The sequence below is a fragment of the Pecten maximus genome, chromosome 4 (genome assembly GCF_902652985.1).
Source record: "Pecten maximus chromosome 4, xPecMax1.1, whole genome shotgun sequence".
Taxonomy (NCBI): domain Eukaryota; kingdom Metazoa; phylum Mollusca; class Bivalvia; order Pectinida; family Pectinidae; genus Pecten; species Pecten maximus.
Window position 1 is genome coordinate 10,205,528 of NC_047018.1, and position 22,961 is coordinate 10,228,488.

Consider the following 22,961-nt stretch of genomic DNA (forward strand, 5'->3'; position numbering starts at 1 on the left):
GCCGCGCGAAACGTTCGGGGACTGTCGTTGGAACTATGAAGCCGGTAGTCTAGGATCATATATAAGCCAATAACGTCGATGAGAAATGGCACTTAGACTTATTGTGGGAAGAGGTCGCAATGACGTATTGTTCAAAACTTATGCTCTTGCTCCAAAATTGTTTTTGGTTAGCAAGTGTTCACAAAAGGACAGCAGGATGACACAGTTTTGGGCCCAGTAAGTTTATCACTAGCCAGTATTAATGCGTCGACAAGGAATAGGGCATTTGAATCATTGCGATCGCGGTCGTTTCCCTTTGGGAAATCAACATCAGAATCAGACGGCGGAGAAGCTCAGACCCTCATAACAGCAGAAACTGAGCTAGCATTTGCAGGTCGAGTATTGATAAAAGATTATCAAAATATTTTATCTGGGCTGTAAACGTCACACGAAACAAGTGAAATCCCCGCTGAGGTACCGACAGAAGAAAAGTGAATGAAGAAAAAACGTATAACACGTCTTTCTCACAGCACCCGGTATCACAAAGGGTTCGAAGATAATGACTTGTTCCTAGTAGACACCAACGAATGACAAATATACAGCAACACTGCAGCTTGTTTTCTGTCGCTTCAATGGCTACTAGGCAGCCCCCCTCCCCCTCGATCTGCAATAATCCAACACTAAGACAATGTGGCCGTCCTTGAACCAAACCTATGATAATGAGCTGTCTCCCTACTTTCTACTTATATTAGCAAGGACAGTCTAATCGGAAATGATACACCCCACAACATGTACCACAAGAAAAAGTTATGACGATGTGTATGTCTAGAAGCCTGCATGTCCATCTTATCAGCCGTACTTACGACACATCATAGTATTAAATATTCAGATGAGCTCAGTTATCAACGACCATATTCCAACATCAAAGGTATCGCTCACATACTTGACAGAGGTGTAGTATCTGAAAACCTAAGGCCCCGCCTCTTTTCGTACCTAATCTAAATCAATATCAGATAAAAGCGGGTTAGTTCACTACCGAATACACGTATTTGCATATTCGGAAGCCACTCTGTCAATCAAAATATACATACAGGGAAAACAAGAATTGATGGAAATGGGAAATCGTCATCACGTTTGATATATGACTATCACAAAGCTGGCTGGTTGGATAGCACGCTGTGTGCTTGTTTGACAGCCGTGTCAGTCGGAGCATGTAGCCATGTGCTTTTGTTATGCGCAGACAAGTCTATGCTTGCGAGGACATTGCGCAGGACGTGATTCCTGTGGTTATTACAGAGAGCGCTGGGTTATATATATGTCCCCGTGTATTTGGCGGGTGTTAGGTGAATAACAACATACTACGACATATTAAGTGATTGTTAGGTACTCGGCAAAGACGTCTGTTTGTGGATTTTGTATCCGATGGAGTTTTACCTGTAAATTGATTACAGGTATGTGTACCTGTCTAATATAAAGTTGAGAACACCCACAGTAGTCGTACACATGTGACTGGCATACAGTGACAGTTCGCCGTCCAAATCTCGGATGATATTTTTCTACAAAATGTTGTATTATATATCTAGGTATAAGTGGACAATGTGACTTACACACAATGTACTGGATTATCTGTGTGTACGTTGTGTTGGTGTGGAGCCTAGCCCCTGGCCATGGTAAGTTGTCATAAGTTTACTTTTGGTTTCAAAGCCGGGCGATTACACTTATAATTGATACATTGTAATCTATGTTTCGTATGTACATAAGATACATTTATACGTGTTTATCGGTGAAGTAACAGTGGGTCTTATCCCTTAACCTAATGTCAACAGTTCACATTTCTTAAAATAATAATTGGACAGATTTAGGAATCGACTATTTTATCCAAACAAGGAGTAGCCCGGTACCTAACCTCTCGCACACAGGTGTAAACATTGAGAAGTCTTGCGTTGTTGTAAGCCAATTTCACCAAAATGATGACTCAAGCTCTAACTTAAGATAAAATTATTTACATAGAGTTGATGGTTCAATCTAACCGGTGATTTCTCAGTGAATTTCATTGTTGAGATTTACTTCCATCTATTCAACATACTTAGTTGGAAATGTCAATATTTGTGAATTAATCTCGTAATTTACCCGTTGGTATTGATAAGGGTGACCATATATCCACACAACGATGGCTATCTTTTATATTATACAAATACCTTAGAATTATCCAATAAACGTCCCCATAATATAAAATATCCTTTTTAAATGTTTTATTTTAAAATTAAACACCAATAAGGTAAACAAATCAAAATTAATTGATCAATATATTGACACATGATAAGTGATATAATCGTATCACTTTTATCAAAATTATTTCCTATTAAAAATGTATATACAATTAAATAAATCCATAATATATTTGATCCATTAGAAACAGCACAAAAAAAGGTATATAATAATAAAAAGAATTGCAATGTTTCTGCAGAATTTAATTGCGACTAATTGTTAGATGTAGATATTACTGTGTGAGAAAATGGATTGTCCTTGTAACAACCCAACAGTACTGAGATATAAATCGTAAGTATTAGGAATTGTAGGTTTTGGAACACCTCATATAAAGCCGGACAGCCTATCAACTAATCTACACAATACAATGTAACACATTCAGTGTAACTGGACCAGGTTTTTCACACAAAAATTCTGTGAAAAAGTGGGATATTATGCTGTGATCCAAGGACAGATTGGATGATTAATCTGTGCTTGATTACATCATAGTGCGACTGCACAATGTCCATGTGGGAGATCGGAGATCTATTGTGACTAGATATTGACGGCATACCTCTAATACATACGATGTAAACAACAATTACTGTTCTCATCACACTGGTTTAGACATTCTATAGATGTTCCATATCGGGGTCTATAACACCAATCAATAACACCATAGATTTTCACATATGAACATGTTGTAATTTTTATTGAAGCATAGCTGCAGTTATTGTACCCGGAAATAAAATCATATGAAAGTTTAGATAAATTTTGAATGTTAAATTTAAAAACAGCAGTTTTGTAATCTATCAGCATTCTTTGGATTTTCCTCGGAAGCAGCCAGTGGGACTCCATCGACAGGAATAGAGCATAAAGTATCACTGATTTAGAAAAAAAATGCTTTTGATTAGAATTAATATCTGAAATACTAAAATATTAAAATTTGAAAAATATTTTATGCAAATGTAACAATTGATTACAACATGAATGTCGCACCGAAATTGAAAATCAGAATTTTTAGAATTTACCACTTCATGTGTTTTATTTATATGGACTAAGAACTATGGACTTTTTAAATCTGTATTGATAGTCCTTAGTACAGAGGATTGAGTATTTCTGTATCTTCATAAGGACTTAATTGTTAATTGGTGTATCTGGATAAGGTCCACAGTTTAATAGATAGATCCTTATAAGGGCGTAGATTTATTGATTTGATCCTCTGAGTAGTCATTAAGGTCACTACTAGTTGTAACAGATCAAATCACAAGCCATTTTTGTCTGGGTTTAAAGAGGTGATGAGCAGATAAAATAACTCCTGTGACAAGGTTCCTCTATCTGGTTTAGTGAGAACCTTGGACTGCAGTGTAGTAGTTTAGGAGTAGGAGATATTGAGATTAGTAGCATAAAGAGGCCGGTTGGAAGGGGTATTTGGACATCTCTGGGTTAAAATTATGTTTTCTTTTGGAATTTAGCATTTGCAAATTTAAGATTTTCTGGTCAGTAAGTGTCAAAATACTAATTCAAAATAGATAAGACTGTTTATCCTGAAACTATTTATATACCAGGTTGTTCTATAAACACAATATGTGAGCCAAATAAAAGAAGTTTTAATTAATTTTGGAGTTTGATATTACTCGACCTGTGAGAGACAATTTGCATCTGTTTGAAAGTGATTGTTTGGCATTGCACATCCTCAGATCCTGATAGGGATGTTGGGACACACTAAATGATCAGTTTGTGTCCAGTTTTACTTTTGTCAAGCTTTATGGAGAGGTCAGTATTGTGATTAATGTTTTATAAGTATATAACACCTCTATGACTATAAAGGAAAACCTGATAACTTTGATGAAAATCATTTCAAAGAATTGGATAAATACATTGTACTAGTTAAAGCTTTCTTATTAAAAAATGACTGCAACAAAAATAAACACCATCATGTCACACTCTTCAATAACCAAGACACCTTATACAGGCGAGTTGTCCATACAATGTATTAATATGACTGTGAGATGTGGAAAGGTAAGGAATGATTTATAAGCTACACATATTGGAGGTGAGGAGGAACAGTTAATGCAGTACTGTGATTGTGGGGACATAAGACAGTTATTGGGTTGGGGACAGTTAATGGCAGTATATGAGTGTGGTGGACAGTTATATGCATACAGTGGAGTGTGGGGGACGAGTTAATGACAGTATGTGGAGGTGTGGGGGACAGTTAATGACAGTATAGTGGAGGTGTGGGGGACGGTAATGGACAGTTAATGACAGGTAATGGAGGTGTGGGGGACAGTTTAATGACGTTAGTGGAGGTGTGGGGGACAGTTAATGACAGTATAGTGGAGGTGTGGGGGACAGTTAATGACAGTATAGTGGAGGTGTGGGGGACAGTTAATGACAGTATAGTGGGAGGTGTGGGGGACAGTTAATGACAGTATAGTGGAGGTGTGGGGGACAGTTATGACAGTATGTGGAGGTGTGGGGGACAGTTAATGACAGTATAGTGGAGGTGTGGGGGACAGTTAATGACAGTATAGTGGAGGTGTGGGGGACAGTTAATGACAGTATAGTGGAGGTGTGGGGGACAGTTAATGACAGTATAGTGGAGGTGTGGGGGACAGTTAATGACAGTATAGTGGAGGTGTGGGGGACAGTTAATGACAGTATAGTGGAGGTGTGGGGGACAGTTAATGACAGTATAGTGGAGGTGTGGGGGACAGTTAATGACAGTATAGTGGAGGTGTGGGGGACGGTTAATGACAGTATAGTGGAGGTGTGGGGGACGGTTAATGACAGTATAGTGGAGGTGTGGGGGACAGTTAATGACAGTATAGTGGAGGTGTGGGGACAGTTAATGACAGTATAGTGGAGGTGTGGGGGACAGTTAATGACAGTATAGTGGAGGTGTGGGGGACAGTTAATGACAGTATAGTGGAGGTGTGGGGGACAGTTAATGACAGTATAGTGGAGGTGTGGGGGACAGTTAATGACAGTATAGTGGAGGTGTGGGGGACGGTTAATGACAGTATAGTGGAGGTGTGGGGAAGAGTATGCATGTAGTTTATGTAGTAGTGGAGGGTGGGGGACGGATATGTTGCGTGAGTGTGGGGTGTTAATGTACCTGGATTTGTTCTGGTGTGGGGACAGTTTAATGGACAGTATAGTGGAGGTGTGGGGGACAGTTAATGACAGTATAGTGGAGGTGTGGGGGACAGTTAATGACAGTATAGTGGAGGTGTGGGGGACAGTTAATGACAGTATAGTGGAGGTGTGGGGGACAGTTAATGACAGTATAGTGGAGGTGTGGGGGGACAGTTAATGACAGTATAGTGGAGGTGTGGGGGACAGTTAATGACAGGATAGTGGAGGTGTGGGGGACAGGTTTAATGACAGTATAGTGGAGGTGTGGGGGACAGTTTAATGACAGTATAGTGGAGGTGTGGGGGACAGTTAATTACAGTATAGTGGAGGTGTGGGGGACAGTTTAATGACAGTATAGTGGAGGTGTGGGGGACAGTTAATGACAGTATAGTGGAGGTGTGGGGGACAGTTAATGACAGTATAGTGGAGGTGTGGGGGACAGTTAATGACAGTATAGTGGAGGTGTGGGGGACGGTTAATGACAGTATAGTGGAGGTGTGGGGGACAGTTAATGACAGTATAGTGGAGGTGTGGGGGACAGTTAATGACAGTATAGTGGAGGTGTGGGGGACAGTTAATGACAGTATAGTGGAGGTGTGGGGGACAGTTAATGACAGTATAGTGGAGGTGTGGGGGACAGTTAATGACAGTATAGTGGAGGTGTGGGGGACGGTTAATGACAGTATAGTGGAGGTGTGGGGGACAGTTAATGACAGTATAGTGGAGGTGTGGGGGACAGTTAATGACAGTATAGTGGAGGTGTGGGGGACGGTTAATGACAGTATAGTGGAGGTGTGGGGGACAGTTAATGACAGTATAGTGGAGGTGTGGGGGACAGTTAATGACAGTATAGTGGAGGTGTGGGGGACAGTTAATGACAGTATAGTGGAGGTGTGGGGGACAGTTAATGACAGTTAGTGGAGGTGTGGGGGGACAGGTTAATGACAGTATAGTTGGGGACAGGTTAATGACAGTATAGTGGAGGTGTGGGGGACAGTTAATGACAGTATAGTGGAGGTGTGGGGGACAGTTAATGACAGTATAAGTGGAGGTGTGGGGGACAGTTAATGACAGTATAGTGGAGGTGTGGGGACAGTTAATTGACAGTATAGTGGATGGTGTGGGGGACAGTTAATGACAGTATAGTGGGAGGTGTGGGGGACAGTTAATGACAGTATAGTGGAGGTGTGGGGGACAGGTTAATGACAGTATAGTGGAGGTTGGGGGACAGTTAATGACAGTATAGTGGAGGTGTGGGGGACAGTTAATGACAGTATAGTGGAGGTGTGGGGGGACAGTTAATGACAGTATAGTGGAGGTGTGGGGACAGTTAATGACAGTATAGTGGAGGTGTGGGGGACAGTTAATGACAGTATAGTGGAGGTGTGGGGGACAGTTAATGACAGTTATAGTGGAGGTGTGGGGGACCCAGCAGCAGTTAATGACAGTATAGTGGAGGTGTGGGGGACAGTTAATGACAGTATAGTGGAGGTGTGGGGGGACAGTTAATGACAGTGTAGTGGAGATGTGGGGGACTGTATTTTTTAAATATGATTAATTACATGATACTGTCATTCATTTCAAATATAATCACATCACACTGTCGTTCATTTTAGATATGATCACATCACACTCGTTGTCATTCATTTTAGATATGATCACATCACACTGTCTTTCATTTTAGATATGATCACATCACACTGTCGTTCATTTTAGATATGATCACATCACACTGTCTTTCATTTTGAATATAATCATGCAAAATGATTATGCCATTGTGCAGACTATAAATTTTCAAAAACATCTAATGAGGACTAAATGTTATTTAGATTGTTGCACATGTACAGGTGAAGTGAAATATGATCCTTCATTTTAACACCTGTGTGTGATGGAATGTGCCTCCACTTACCTTCACTAAACATTTCAAAGTTAAATATTTTTACATAGAAAATAAATTTTTCAATTCTTATTGTCATTAGAATTTCACTGCCAATTAAAAACCCCAGTATTTGAACATGGATCTTTGTTTTTATATGTCTTGTTATTCTTTGGTATTAAATTGTCTATGACAAGACTTTATGAATGTATAATTAGTTAAATGCATATTAGATTTATTTATACACATGTACATATGGTATTGCAGACAGTGTGATTAGATATATCTGGTAATATGTGTAACCTACACATATGTGTATGATTAATAAGGAGGAAATCCCATGTAATGCTATATATTTGTAGACAAAAATCACGTGTTTGTGAAGGTTTTTAAGATCATTGTATACTATATAACCTCACATACCTGTAGTTTATCATGCACTCCTTCAGCCTGCATTAGATATGTCTGCAATCTTGACAAGGTTTCTTTTTAACCAAATTAAATTGATCAAACCACACTTTTTTTAAATGCTGTACTTTATATCCCTAATTCTATTAATGTGTCAGTCTCATAGCCAGTGTTTCATTAAATTATGTAGTAGATAACAGATAAGTATTATTTTGAAACTGTAATTTTGATACAAAAGACGGCCACTAACCAAGAGACATATATTGGGATTCGATACCTTTGAGGTTGACAGATCCAATTAATTAATGATGGTATTCTTGATAATGTATTTTACCAAGTAGGTGTAGGGGAGGCATAGTGCCAAATATTATACAACTACTAATATAACTGATAACAGAAGTTTATTTGCTTTTCAACAAGAGAGTTACAATTTTGCTACCATAAGTAAGAATTTAGCCTTACTTTCCGAAGTACAGTATTAACACTCTATCCTAATAAAATTATCTCCGATAAGAAAGAATTCCAGTCTGTGTTTTTGAATTTTCTGGAGTTGTTGTCTTAAAGTGACTGTAATAAATAAAGCCTGTTGCTATAATATTTTTTACATATTTATAGTATTTTTTACATATTTATAATATTTTTATATGTTTATAATATATTTATAATGTTTTTATATATCTATGGCATGTAAATTTGTTCCTCAAACCACTTCATTATAAAGCAGGACGATCATCTAGTGTGTTTATCGTTGCATGCTTATGTTATTGATGATATTTATAGGTAGTTTTAATACATATTCCTGTAATGATGTATTTACATAGCAATATCTAATAGGCAAAAAAAACCTTAAAAACAAACTTTCTAGCGCTTTCACAGCTATTGCTTATCCTCAGCAATATATACATGTATATTTATATACATAAACAATAAGTACAAAAAACCACACAATATATAGACAGTTCAATAGTAAACAAATAGATAACAATACACACACACTTTAACACTGCCTTCAGTTTTGGATGTCGGTACTTAACCAGTACTTTTCTGGATATAAAGTTATGCATAGATAAAAAGTCAAGCTCGCCTGATAAGTGTTGAATTCAGCAATTTGACTAATTGGATACACATGAAAAACATTTAGATTAAGAATCAAAGTAAAAACATGTTTGACAGCTTGCTAAATATAGGTGTTCATAGATATCTGTCTGACCTGTCAGTGTAACAACCAGATACAACTTACAACCTTAGATACAGCAAATAACCTTGTTGACCTTGAAGTACATATACACCTGATACAGACAAGTATACTTCAAGTTATACAACATACAGTGACTGATGAAAAAAAAAATCAAACCAATAACACGCTGTAGTGTGTGTATCATGTGAAAAACTTGAATGTCATCTCGAGCTGGTACTAAAATGTAAAGAATGTTCATTAAAAAGCACATGTAATTTATCAATATTAATTTTTTGCACGTATTAGTTTCATTTTATTGTGCTATTATTTAAATTTGGATAGATTTATCTATATATCGTGGTGATTAATTAAAACAACCTATTTATATACCTGTAATTAAACCAATCTGTCCCTTCAAGGTATTTGTCTGCTTTCTAAGTCAATTTACAAGTCACCTGGCACTTTTAATTTGTTACTTTTATTTTATTCGTGGTTATAAACTAGCAATAGTTTCTAAGTTTGAATTTGTCAACATTTTTGTGACATTTTTTGAGGTGGAAAAGGTATTAGTAACAAATATATTTTGGGGTCAGTGATATAAAGCATTAGGCAAGTTTTCTACCAGTCAGCTCTAGAGATCAGATTCAGAACTCATTAAACATATCTTCATGGGGTTCCTTTGAGTAGGGGTTTTCAATCTGATCCTAAATAGAGAGTTATTACAACACAGGTGATACTTTACCTTAATTAGTATTTAGGGACACGATGGGAAGAATGGGTCTACTTTATATCATCCAGGGAGGCAGACCATTACATCATTCCAGCATTCCTCTCTTTCACCTCGGATAGTGTACAGGAAGGGACATACAGGTACAAACATAAATATAGGGACAAACCCACACAGGTAGGGACTGCATATACAGGTAGGGACATACACAGGTAGGGACATACACAGGTAGGGACTGCATACATAGGTAGGGACATACACAGGTAGGGACAAACCCACACAGGTAGGGACTGTATACATAGGTAGGGACATACACAGGTAGGGACATACACAGGTAGGGACATACACAGGTAGGGACATACACAGGTAGGGACTGCATACATATGTAGGGACATACACAGGTAGGGACTGCATACACAGGTAGGGACTGTATACATAGGTAGGGACATACACAGGTAGGGACTGCATACATAGGTAGGGACATACACAGGTAGGGACTGCATACACAGGTAGGGACATACACAGGTAGGGACTGCATACATAGGTAGGGACATACACAGGTAGGGGACAACCCACACAGGTAGGGACTGTATACATAGGTAGGGACATACACAGGTAGGGACTGCATACATATGTAGGGACATACACAGGTAGGGACTGCATACACAGGTAGGGACTGTATACATAGGTAGGGACATACACAGGTAGGGACAAACCCACACAGGTAGGGACTGCATACATAGGTAGGGACATACACAGGTAGGGACTGTATACATAGGTAGGGACATACACAGGTAGGGACTGCATACATAGGTAGGGACATACACAGGTAGGGACATACACAGGTAGGGACATACTGTCTCACATACAGGTAGGGACATACACAGGTGAGGATTATGCACGTAGCAGGCACACATACAAGTTGTGACTATACAGGTAGGGACACATACAGGTATATAGTGACCATACAGGTAGGGACACATACAGGTATATAGTGATCATACAGGTAGGGATACATACAGGTATATAGTGATCATACAGGTAGGGACTCATACAGGTAGAGACACAAACAGTAGGGACATATAGCTATAGAGAGCAACACCCATACATGTATGGAACCAGACAGGTAAGGACACTCGCAGATATGGACACAAACAGTAGGGACATAAAGGTATTATGTATTGTATTGTTGCATTTAGGACATAAAGTAACAACACACATGCATGTAGTTAGGCACATACAGGTAGTATAGGGACACCCAGGTAGGGACACATACAGCTAAGAACACACACAGGTAGGGACAAATTGGTGGGGACATAAGAGTAGGGGCATACTGGTAGGGACATACAGAGGAAAGGACATACACAGGTAGGGACACATTGGTAGGGACATAAGAGTAGAGTAGGGGCATACTGGTAGGGACATACAGAGGAAAGGGCATACACAGTTAGGAATGTACAGGTAGGGACTGATAGAAGAAGGGACACACAGTGTTTAGAACTCACAGGGAGTTGGGACAGACATAAAGATAGAGATTTAGATCATTTCCCTGTTACACCACAGGTAGAAACAGACTTCTAAAGGAAATTGAACAAATTCATCACCAGCATTCTTCTGATACAAGGATAGCTTTACAGATGTCTTCCTAACACAGACTTTAATGAACCCCTGCCTCCAGTTGCCTTGCCAGTATTTATATTCAAATGAATTACACAAATAATTTAAAGTTTTAAAGTTTCATCAAAGAACATTGAAAGGATTTGGATACAGACAAGCCCCTTAAATGGATAGGGGACATCCCCCTGCATTCCTTACTAGGTCTGCAGGTATGTATTTGGTACACAAAAATGGAGATGCAAGCGATTCTATCTTGAACTTTAATGCAATTTTTTCATCTGTAGTGGCAGGTCTGAATATTTCATTTCTGTTAGCTACTGTACCACACACTTTGTTAGCTACTGTATGACACACTTTGTTAGCTACTGTATAACACACTTTGTTAGCTACTGTATGACACACTTTGTTACCTACTGTATAACACACTTTGTTACCTACTGTACGGCACACTTTGTTATCTACTGTATCTTACAGTCTGTTAGGTACTGTATGACACACTTTGTTACCTACTGTATAACACACTTTGTTACCTACTGTACGGCACACTTTGTTATCTACTGTATCTTACAGTCTGTTAGGTACTGTATGACACACTTTGTTACCTACTGTATAACACACTTTGTTACCTACTGTACGGCACACTTTGTTATCTACTGTATGACACACTTTGTTAGCTACTGTATGACACACTTTGTTAGCTACTGTATGACACACTTTGTTAGCTACTCTATGACACACTTTGTTAGCTACTGTATGACACAAGTTGTTAGCTACTGTATGACACACTTTGTTAGCTACTGTATGACACACTTTGCTAGCTACTGTATGACACACTTTGTTAGCTACTGTATGACACACTTTGCTAGCTACTGTATGACACACTTTGTTAGCTACTGTATGACACACTTTGTTAGCTACTGTATGACACAAGTTGTTAGCTACTGTATGACACACTTTGTTAGCTACTGTATGACACACTTTGCTAGCTACTGTATGACACACTTTGTGTAGCTACTGTATGACTCACTTTGTTAGCTACTGTATGACACACTTTGTTAGCTACTGTATGACACACTTTGTTAGCTACTGTATGACACACTTTGTTAGCTACTGTACCACACACTTTGTTAGCTACTGTACCACACACTTTGTTGCTACTGTATGACACACTTTTTAGCTACTGTATGACACACTTTGTTAGCTACTGTATGACACACTTTGTTAGCTACTGTATGACGCACTTTGTTAGCTACTGTATGACACACTTTTTTAGCTACTGTACCACAACCTTTGTTGCTACTGTATGACACACTTTGTTAGCTACTGTACCACACACTTTGTTGCTACTGTATGACACACTTTTTTAGCTACTGTATGACACACTTTGTTAGCTACTGTATGACACACTTTGTTAGCTACTGTATCTTACAGTCTGTTAGCTACTGAGCATGACCAAGTACCAATAATCTGTATTCATTGTCACTAACAATGATGTGGCAGAATTTTAAGTCATTAGCATACATTACCTTGTTCAAGCTAGAAAGTTCTATATATTGTATCTGGTGAGAGTTAAGATGTATATCTACTAGATTTTCACCTTGTTGTTATCACAAAGATGTTGTTATACCTACTCTACCTTATAAAAAAAAGGAGCATGTCAGTGTTCAAACAAATCACCCCTAAAACAGTTGTACCCTTAGACATTTAGGTCTTGTCTTCATAAGGCATTATAATAGGGGTAAAATTCAGAAAAAAACCTTCTGAATTTGAAATAAAAAGGGACCACTCTCTGTTTTATAATATCAGACACTTAGACTCCGAGACCATGTTTCATTTAATACATTGTGTGTGATTATACTTAGAAAGGAAATTTGATAAATTATTTTTTATTAAGTGTAAATTTAGCATTTGTGTTGGTGTGAACTTGTAAGCTTAGATGATGTTTTAGATGATGACCATCACCATCCTACCACATCTCCCTAGTAAATAGTACAATACATGGAGAAATACATAGGTACAGACAGAAATGAACAATACAGGTTACCTGGATAGCAATGACAACCACACTCTATGATTCATACATTTTTGGTGTCAATTCCTAGATATGTTTGATATAAGATGACAGATCTGTAGATTTACAAGCCTTTCTTTGACATTGAAGACCACATCAAACTGTTTTAAGTTTGAATTCTGTCATGTTGGTAGTGGGTGCCTGGTGCTATGATAAATGACTGATATATTTCTATATCACTTCCTGAGATAATGAAACCCCAACACAAGGACAGGTCAGCTGCCCCTGTTGTAGTAGCCTCTCAGATTTCATGTATCTGTGGAGTTTTCAGTGAAATTAAAAAGCAATATACTCCATGAGGACTATCAGATGTTACAATTGACCTGATATTTAATATGTAAAAATATTTTAAGGTGCGGCAGGAGTTTTTTAATACTTGTGGTTTTGGCGTGCATTTACAATACAAATGTAGCAGTGTCTGTGTTGCAAGTACAGGTAAATAATGACAATCTCATTGTCAGTGTAATGTTCAACAAGTACTCAAGAAATGTTTAGATTTTTCCTATTGATATTATCATGGTGTAATTTGGTTGTACAGTGTCGTAACGTTGAGTACCAGATTTAACCTGGTACATGTACTAACTGTGACATGGAGTTGTAACATAAAGTACAGGGTACATGTCCTAATAACTGAAGCACAATGAATACTAATAGCAGGACTCCATGCTGTAGCATAATAAGGGGTGTCTGTTACAATTTATTGACAAAAAAAATACAGAAGTGTTATCTTTTTCCTCAAAATGGAGCTTTGTAACACTTAAGCAATGCTCTATTTTTAGATAATTTGTAATTGTGAGCTAATATTGTAGTGCTGTCACCCCGGTATCAGGATCCCATCCAACAACTTTTAAAGTTTGAGTGGATGAGAATATTCTTTATCTCTGTCGTGAGGCTGAGGATGAGAACATCCTCTATCCCTGTGGGTGAGGCTGAGGATGAGAACATCCTCTATCCCATGGATGACATCATGAGACTGAGGACTAGAACATCCTCTATCCCAGGGATGACATCATGAGACTGAGGACTAGAACATCATCCCTGTGGGGAGACTGGGATGAGAACATCCTCTATCCCTGTGGGTGAGGCTGAGGATGAGAACATCCTCTATCCCAGGGATGACTTCATGAGACTGATAACATCCTCTATCCCTGGGGGTGAGGCTGAGGATAGTGACCAGGAGATATAGGTACTGATTGGGGTACCTTAATTATCCCGCCTCCTGTATGTGTTGGCACCACTCCACATCATCAGTGAAAGATCCATTGTCAGGGCTCTCTAACAATACTCAAATTTAAGCTACTTATCACCAGGGTGTGTGTTTTACTGAGAGGTCATGAGAGTACACAATCTGTAAAATCTATTTTATTTTGTTTGAGTTTATCTAGAAATGAAAAGTAAACAACTTTTTTTTTAAAAACTTAAAACAACTACTTTTAGAAATTCTAATCTGTCTAAAAAGGTTTTTATTTCAAAATTTTTTGGGTTATAATGGATTGAAGTTGGAATTTTCCCACATCCATTTTGTAAGAAAAGAACTCACGAAACATGTTCACGTTAATCTGCTACAGTATATGACTGCACTTAGAATGTGGATGTCTTCAATCCTTATCTAACATTTCACTTTTGAAAGGAATCCGAGTTTTACTGTAGAAATTGTTTTTTTTTTACCATATAAGTTTATAGAAGGATACTAGCACATACTAGCTGTTGATATTTAATTCCAGCTGTGGATATTTGAATCGCTTACACAGTATGGAAATAATGAATATCATGAATTTTCTCATCTTAAATTTAATTAAGTTTTCTGATGAACAGTTCGGTCAATTTAAGATTGGATTGATGGGGTGCTGTAATTTACACCTACAAGGCTCCATGTTCCCTGGTCAATATGGCCTTGTCTTTAACTTACAGGTTGTTAAAGTGTCTTCTACTGAAATTGACATGTAAATGATGTAACAGCAGAACTCACCATAAAACTGTCCTTCCCTGCAGAGCCAGATCTCACACAATTCGAATATTGAGTATGAATCGGTGGGGGTAATGGAGAGGAAGGATTCTCGGAAGATTATTTTGCCATGGGTGTACCGGGTTCTTTATTGAAAATGACTGTGCCTGTTAATCTAGGTGTAGAATGGTCATCATCAAATGAAAATCAAACTTCCTCTTGAGACGAAATTGTAAGCACTACATTTTTTACAAAAACAAACAAGAAAACAAACTTGTCACAGACCAGGATTTGTCTTACATCACTTAACATTGAAGATTTATCAGCCAAAATTTTATTATAAATCTACAAAATACTCCAATCTTTTTACTCTGATAAGTTTAATGGTTATATCGTACACCTGATGTCTTTGTGAAGTTTATGTTTGAGAAACAAATCTTTTATGCATTTCCCTGAGAAACATTATCAGTGTTTTCATAATTGGTGTGAAAATGTCATTGTACATGTTTACACTGACAGTTAAACTGCATTCACCGAAACTCCATAAAAAGGTAGATGATTTTTTTCTCACGGTTGGTGATGGGTGGGGCTGGTCAAGGATTTACCTACCATCCTTTCACATCGCTCCTTAATAAACACAGCAGAATTTCAGTAAATCTCATTTAAAATCTATGTTTCAAGTGGTACTATGCACAAAAAATAGAGTTGTATAGCGTACAATTTATTGTGTATGATGAGATATATAGTGGTTAAGCTGAGGTACAGACACACAGGGATTTGTCAGCTTGGTTTTAAGTCTCCCACACAATCCTGCTATGTTTGAGAAGATTGTATACCCAACCCAGGTTTATACCCAGATTATAGATAAACTCTTTTGTCAAGGAGGTGCAACAGCTTTGGATCTGTTCAAAAACATCTTTGTGAACTTTAAATCCCTGCTCATGGTCAGGAGCCTTTTGTTTTCATAACAGAAAATAGCTTAATGCTGAAGGATCTCAGACCATTAACTGACCCATCTAATGGAAATCTAGGATCTAAAGATTTATGCAAATTCTTTTGGAGTTCAAACAGAAAAAAACTCACATCATTAGGTGTACCTTAGCTTGGTTCTTTGTATGGAGACAAAGAGGAATAAGGCTATAAAATTCAATAGGTATGATAGGCCTAAATTTACCAACACCTATTCCTCATTGTTCATGAATTTGTGTTGATAGTTTGTATGACGCAGTTGGAAATGTTCGTAGGTGTAAGACTACCGACTGATTTGCCACGCTCGGGATGGCGTGTATGAAATGGGGGAGCGGAACTTTTTTTAAGGTTGGAAAAAGCTTAGCTGTAATGTGATTAATATCTACATATTGAATAGCGAGTCTATGTCGCAGCAGTGAGCAAAGGACTCCATGATTCAAACTCAGTATGCATTACGGTATCATTATAACTACACCGTCGATGACAAACAACATGAGGTCATATGTTTTTGTAAATCTATCTTTACACCCGATAACCCCAGGATTTTTTAGTTTTGAAATGTTTTAATCCTAGTGTTATGTCAAGGATACGGTCTCAATGCTGACTTGTACATGTTTAAGGACAGTCTCGCATAAGTAGCCTTGTCCTGGATTTACTGAACAGAAATTTAACTACTTATATACAAGTGTACCTGTGTACTGGTTTAATGAACACCTGGCAATGTCTTATGTTTTACACCCTTTCAGAATTTGAGTTGTTTTTTACCTAACACCATATATATAAGAAGGATGATGAGAAAACTGGAACAGGGACAGGGTTATTTGAAATTTATCAAACTGATAAAACTAATTATAATTTCAATGCATCGATGAGCAGTAAAAAAGTAAGATTTTGCAGTGAAAATAAAAGATTTTGCAGTGAAAATATAAGTTTTTGTTTTTGACCAATCAGAGCGAAGTTTTGTATTCACCTCATTGAAACTTGCCGATTTTTCCAATTGAAGCGAAGAGATATTGATGAGTTATTTTGCTGTATTTCTGAAATATTCAGACTAGTCTTTGACAAAATACTCACTTGACGTTAGCTTTTAACGCACAGCATTCTCTAATAACAGCAGAAAACACTTGAATTACGCTGATCAGTCCTTTCAAAATGGTGCTGTGAAGTTGACATGGAGTAACGTCACAAAGACGACGTCATGAATTATGTACATGATTCCTGCACTTTTTGACAATTAATTTTTCGATGTTTTTAATTTTGTTTTTTAACATAAAAATGCAATAAAAAGAAAATTGAAAGGTTTCCCGTTGAATATAACATATATTTCACTTGTATGACAGAATATATCAATATTTTTCACTTGTGCTTTGCACTCATGAAAATATTGATATTCTGTTGTACTCGTGAAATATAAGTTATATTCAATCTGAAACCATTTAACACCCTCTATTTACTACACTCTAAACACCAGGCTGATCAGTATATTCCTTCGTAAAAATGAGGGAGAATTATTGAATAAACACAGAATCATAATTATTAATACAATTAACTTCGTTATTGCCTACAGTTTTGTCCTTGTTTTAATTAGACTTTTTGTTTTCCTGATGAATTCCAGTTTTGTATCTGATGAAATAATCCCTTAATAAGTCATATGAATGTGTAGATCAGGTTTATACCTACATGTTGTTCATCATCATTCATTATAATTATATTAGGGATATGACTGTAATATTTCTATACAATGATCATAATAAGAAATATCGTGGTAATGTTGTGTTAACCAGTTTATTTGCTTCACACCTACCTGAATCCTATTATATAGGTACTGCACACATAATGTATGACTGACAACAGAAAATGGGTGCTAATGATCAAAACATGCAGGTATACAGTGGGTGGCCGGAGTGTCCCAATATATATGATGGCACTGCAGGTCTGTCCAGGTGTGAATTAGGTCTATTTGACATGCGGACTGGTACAAATAAGTTTGATTCAAATACTTTTATTTTGTCTACACCTGTAAACAGTAAGCAGTATTGTGTTTCCCTAGTATATAGCTAGGTAAAACACGTTTTATACAGGTAGAAAGTAAAGTTTGAAGCTACGGTAAAACGTGAGTTTTATACAGGTAGAAAGTAAACTTTAAAGCTAGGTACAGAGTACTTATCAATGTATGAAGTGTACTTCAGTAAATGTGAAAGGTAAATTAAAGAAGTTCTTTTATTTCTGAGTTTGTCCTTCTCTCTAAAATTGACAGAAACAGATCCTTCACATGACGGTGTGATTAGTGGGTTTTTGATGGAAATGACCCCCTAACACCTTCCTAGTGTTTGATATCATGACGAAATTAAAGACTATACAAAGAAGGTATTGTCTAGTATTGTGGGGATAGCATTGTGGGATGGCCTGCTCTTGAAAGCTTCAGTTGTCAATTGATGACAGAATTGAGAAAATCTTTTCGTTTGATCATGTCCTGTATAAAAAATCATTAAACTCGTTGTTGAAAAACATCTTGACATACAGAATGTAGGTTTATAGGCCAATTAAATACGTTTTTTATTTTTGGTAATGTTGAATTATATATTCAAAAGTATGTTTGATCAGAAAACTGAAGTACATGTTGGCAGAAGTGTGTACACATATATTACTGTGTATACTTTTATTGTTCTTCAAATATACTCAAGGAGGAAGTTTAAGACCTAATTATTTTGTTGCTTTCAAAGGAAAAAAAATGCCAACATCTTGTTTATGTTTTTTCTGCTGAAATGGCATGAGATCAGGTCAAGTCAGTGTTCCATTCAAAAATCGCTATATAAGTTCAAATGATGACCTGACAGTAGTCACAGAAATTAAAAAGAACCCCTTCCTCAAATGTAAGTGTCGCTGTAATCATATTAGCAAGGCAACCTTACAATCTCTAGTATACATATATTGATATCCAAAATCGAAGTTTATCCAGCGTACCTTGGAAAGGTGTTTATCATTTATTTTGACAGCATTTACCTTTCCTGGATAGCAACATTGGTCTATTGTAATGTAGCGTTAGAAATAGGTATTTTATGAATCTGCAGATTTCTGTTTTTGATGATGTGCCGACATTTTGATCAACAATTTGGATCAGCATGCGCCCCCCACACCCCCCTAAAACTGTCAAAGTAAGAGTATCTTAAAATGGAATTCCTGTATCAATCAGGATTTTGCATTTACTTGCTAAAAATTTTTCTAGTGGAGTACCCCGGACCCCCAGTAATTTGGCACGCCCCCTCTTACTGAAAATCCTGTATCCGCCCCTGGCAGGTATGCTTTTTTCAATGACATCACTTAAAAAATAGAAACCAATAAACATAACCCTTTCAGAATAAGAAATTTTAAGTTTGGAGGGTTTGAAGGCCTACAGATTCTGTGATGGACGTATAGTCCTATAGCTCTTTAGTGTTTTAAATAAGTATAGCCTAGTACGGCAATGTTTTTGAGATTTTAGGAACAGCCCAGGTGTGTGTAGCATGCAATTTGTACGACAGCAAGCTAAAACAATGAACAACTTCTCCATCACCCAGGCCTCTTTGAATTGACAGTTCTTCATCTCTGTCAGACAAAAGGATATTGATATAATATTCTGCTGAAATGGTTTAAACCTGTTGATTTTAAATTTCTTAGACATGTTTTCCAGATCACTCATTGCCATTGTTGTTGATATGCAGCTTCTGTAAAGCGTAATTCCGATTGGAAAATGTGGGGGAGCCAATCAAATAGTCTCTATTGAAACGAGGACTGTAAGTGTAGCATAGCATAGTGCAAACAGGTGAGGGTATCCAGTGATGTGTTAACCCTAGCCTTATAGATATAAATGATGAGGTATAGCTTCTCTGATTGCTCCAGTCTACCTAGATAGGGGTCAGGGGTGCTGCCCCCAGTACTCCTTAACTTAATATCCTCCAGAATTTATGGAAAGTTCCTTAACCAAGATTTTCCCCCTTTAAGACCCAGTAATGCTTTTCCATTGAAAATGATATGTTTATGGCCAGGTTGGGATGCTGGAAGGATACAGAGGATTTAGGGACAGATATGGCTCTATAAGGGGATTCCAGTGTATAATAACTCTAAATAAATTATAGAGAAGACTTGTGGTATACACTTTCAGTGTTGTGATGTCTGGTTCTCTAAGGAGGTTTTGATAACTCAGTTTTATTATCAATTGTAAAGTCAATCCTGCTGTGTGGCCGTATGATGAGGACCAGATACCATATGTGATTTAATTATCTGATTTATGATGCATGATGAAGGTGATTTTGTGCCTGACTTGCTGTAATTAAGACAAAACAAGCTGGGTAATGTAGTCAGTGTGAATTTGTGGTGTTATACATAGGGTTAATCTGTTTTAAATTTAGGATTAGGTAGAGTACACAAACAAACCAGCAAGTAGATGTAACAAACTGAGAAATGATAGGTTTTCCTCTGTACATAAACAAAAATCTGTCATGTTTTGGTGTTCTCCTCTGTACATAAACAAAAATCTATCATGTTTTGGTGTTCCAGCTCATCACTAGCAGATCATCCTGACATGATTTCCTAGTCTCTATAAGCGAGATACTGACAAGATTTCAGCCTCTCTTTTCACTCCCAGCATCTGTAGCCAATCACAGACACTGATCTCAGCCCCATCTCCTTATTCTTAGCAGCTGTAGCCAATCACAGACAGATCTCAGCCCTATCGCCTTATTCTCAGCAGCTGTAGCCAGTCATGGACTGACAGACTGCGGAAGGCACTGACAGCGCCTCCTGGTGGTCAGTCCTTTGATATCCCGACACATGAATTATCACACCTACATCTCTGGTCATCACTCCATTAACATGTCCAGCCTATAAAGTGAGATTAACATTCCACCGCCTTTAGCTGGACCTTATAAACCTAAATGTTAGTATAACTGACCACAAGGTATCATCAATGTCAGTCTTCTCCATCTTATAATATAAATTGTTTGTTAAAGGTCCATCTCTGTAGACAGCTTCTCAGCATCTGTTCATGGGATTCTACACTGACTGACCAGTGCAATATATCTAAATATTTGGAGATTTGTCGAGCTTATCAGCCATGATAACCCACATATGTGTTATCTGAAACCATTAATGTCGGGCTGATGTCTCCATTTCAATCTACCTATCTTCTCTCTTCCCTTTTCTTTGTAATTGTGTGGAAGTGTGTGAATGAGTGTCATATCTTGTCATATTTTGTCATTGTAATATTGTCATATTTTGTCATTGTATATATTGTATTGTTTTTGTATATATGGAGGAAAACATCTAGTAGCCTCCGGGCTGTATACAATCCTCGTTAAAAAAGTAAAGAATTAAATCATACTTTATTAATGTCTTGATGTATCGTCTTACCTTTTGTGTCCTTTTGAACACCATACAAACATTGTAAGAAAACTTTGATTTTGACATTTATAGCCTTCAATTTGTGTTTGAAGTATGGAATCGACTAATAAAAAATTCTTAATAGGGCAATTTTAATTAAAATGATAATTGCTGAGTAGGGCAAAGAAGAAAAGAGTACAGGTAAAAAACAACTTAAGATTTTACTTTAATTCTCAATTAAACATAAGGGCTCTCATGAAATGTCATTTTGAAATGCCATGAAATTTCAGTGATATGTAAACTATTGCAGCCATCAAAGTAATAATTGATTAACAATTTTGTCCTAGCTTAAAGGAATTTATGTGGAGTTTTAATGTATCGAAAGATCTTTTAATCTTAATTTTATTTTACAATTAAACGTGTGTATAGTTACATAGAGAAATGCAGCATGCTGGTGTACTGAATCAAAGAAAGGTGTTCTGTAGTGTACTGGTGCAACAGTGTTTGATGTCATATAGGTACAAAGAATAGGGCTAGACAGATCCTTTATGTACATGTTACTACATGTAGGGAAATTCTGATATATGTAGCAATTTCTCACCGACATAAAAGGGTCCGTCAGTTCGTAAAGTACCATTTCCAGCCCGGTTACCCAGCAACATCAGCCAGGTGAAATTGGTTGTCAAGGAAATATACAAACAAATTTAATATACAGTAAATATAAAACGGAACTGGTTCAGACCATAGCAAATTTGTAGGAACAAAGTCTTTTTAAAGTGATTTATAAATTGAAAAAGTTCAAGTGGTGGCGTTATACAGAATAATGAGTACAGTAAGGCCGTTAGTGTAAAACTTCATCAACACTTTATCTTATACTCACTCGAAAATAAAACATATGAAATAATGGCGCTCATTGTTGGGACTGATTTAAAACATTTACCTGACAGTCTGTAAGATTGCATAGAAATTTTACACAAATGAAATTGTGCTTTAAAGATTTCCCATTATATAGCTACTTACTCATGTAGACCACATGTACATAGAATGTTGATTGTGACGGGCGATCGATACACTTTCCAATACGGAGAACCATGCCAGATTAGAGTAGGATATTTGTTAGTTATTGGGTAATATATATAGAAGTACATACAATGGCCTTTTTTGATTTATGTATGTTCTTCTGTGTACACAGAAAGAACTGTAGTAATAAACACATCTGTCAAAAAGCTTGGAATCTCTCCAGTAGTTGACATAATAAAATTCCATTGGTTCTTATCCAGATTTAGAAATATAATTGGGGCTGTGTGTGTTTTGGCGTAATTACACACTCGTAGTTGTAATCAGGTGCCACTGAAACAATGCAGCTCAGTACGGGTGATCGCCTAAGTAAGGGAGACAACCAGAGAAACAATGGACTAGGAATCCGTGGTATGCTATTTGGTGCTT

General features: G+C 37.2%; 1 protein-coding gene across 2 annotated transcripts in view; it reads left to right on the top strand.

The window, feature by feature from the left end:
• The first annotated feature begins 1,171 nt into the window (after positions 1-1,171).
• Positions 1,172-22,961, top strand: part of LOC117325193 (muscle, skeletal receptor tyrosine protein kinase-like) — a 76,344-nt gene continuing 54,554 nt past the window's right edge. For both annotated transcript variants that reach the window (XM_033881217.1, XM_033881218.1), the window contains exon 1: positions 1,172-1,649. In XM_033881217.1, coding sequence (XP_033737108.1) covers positions 1,592-1,649 — 58 coding nt within the window. In that variant the 5' untranslated portion in view covers positions 1,172-1,591. The remainder of the gene's footprint in view (positions 1,650-22,961) is intronic.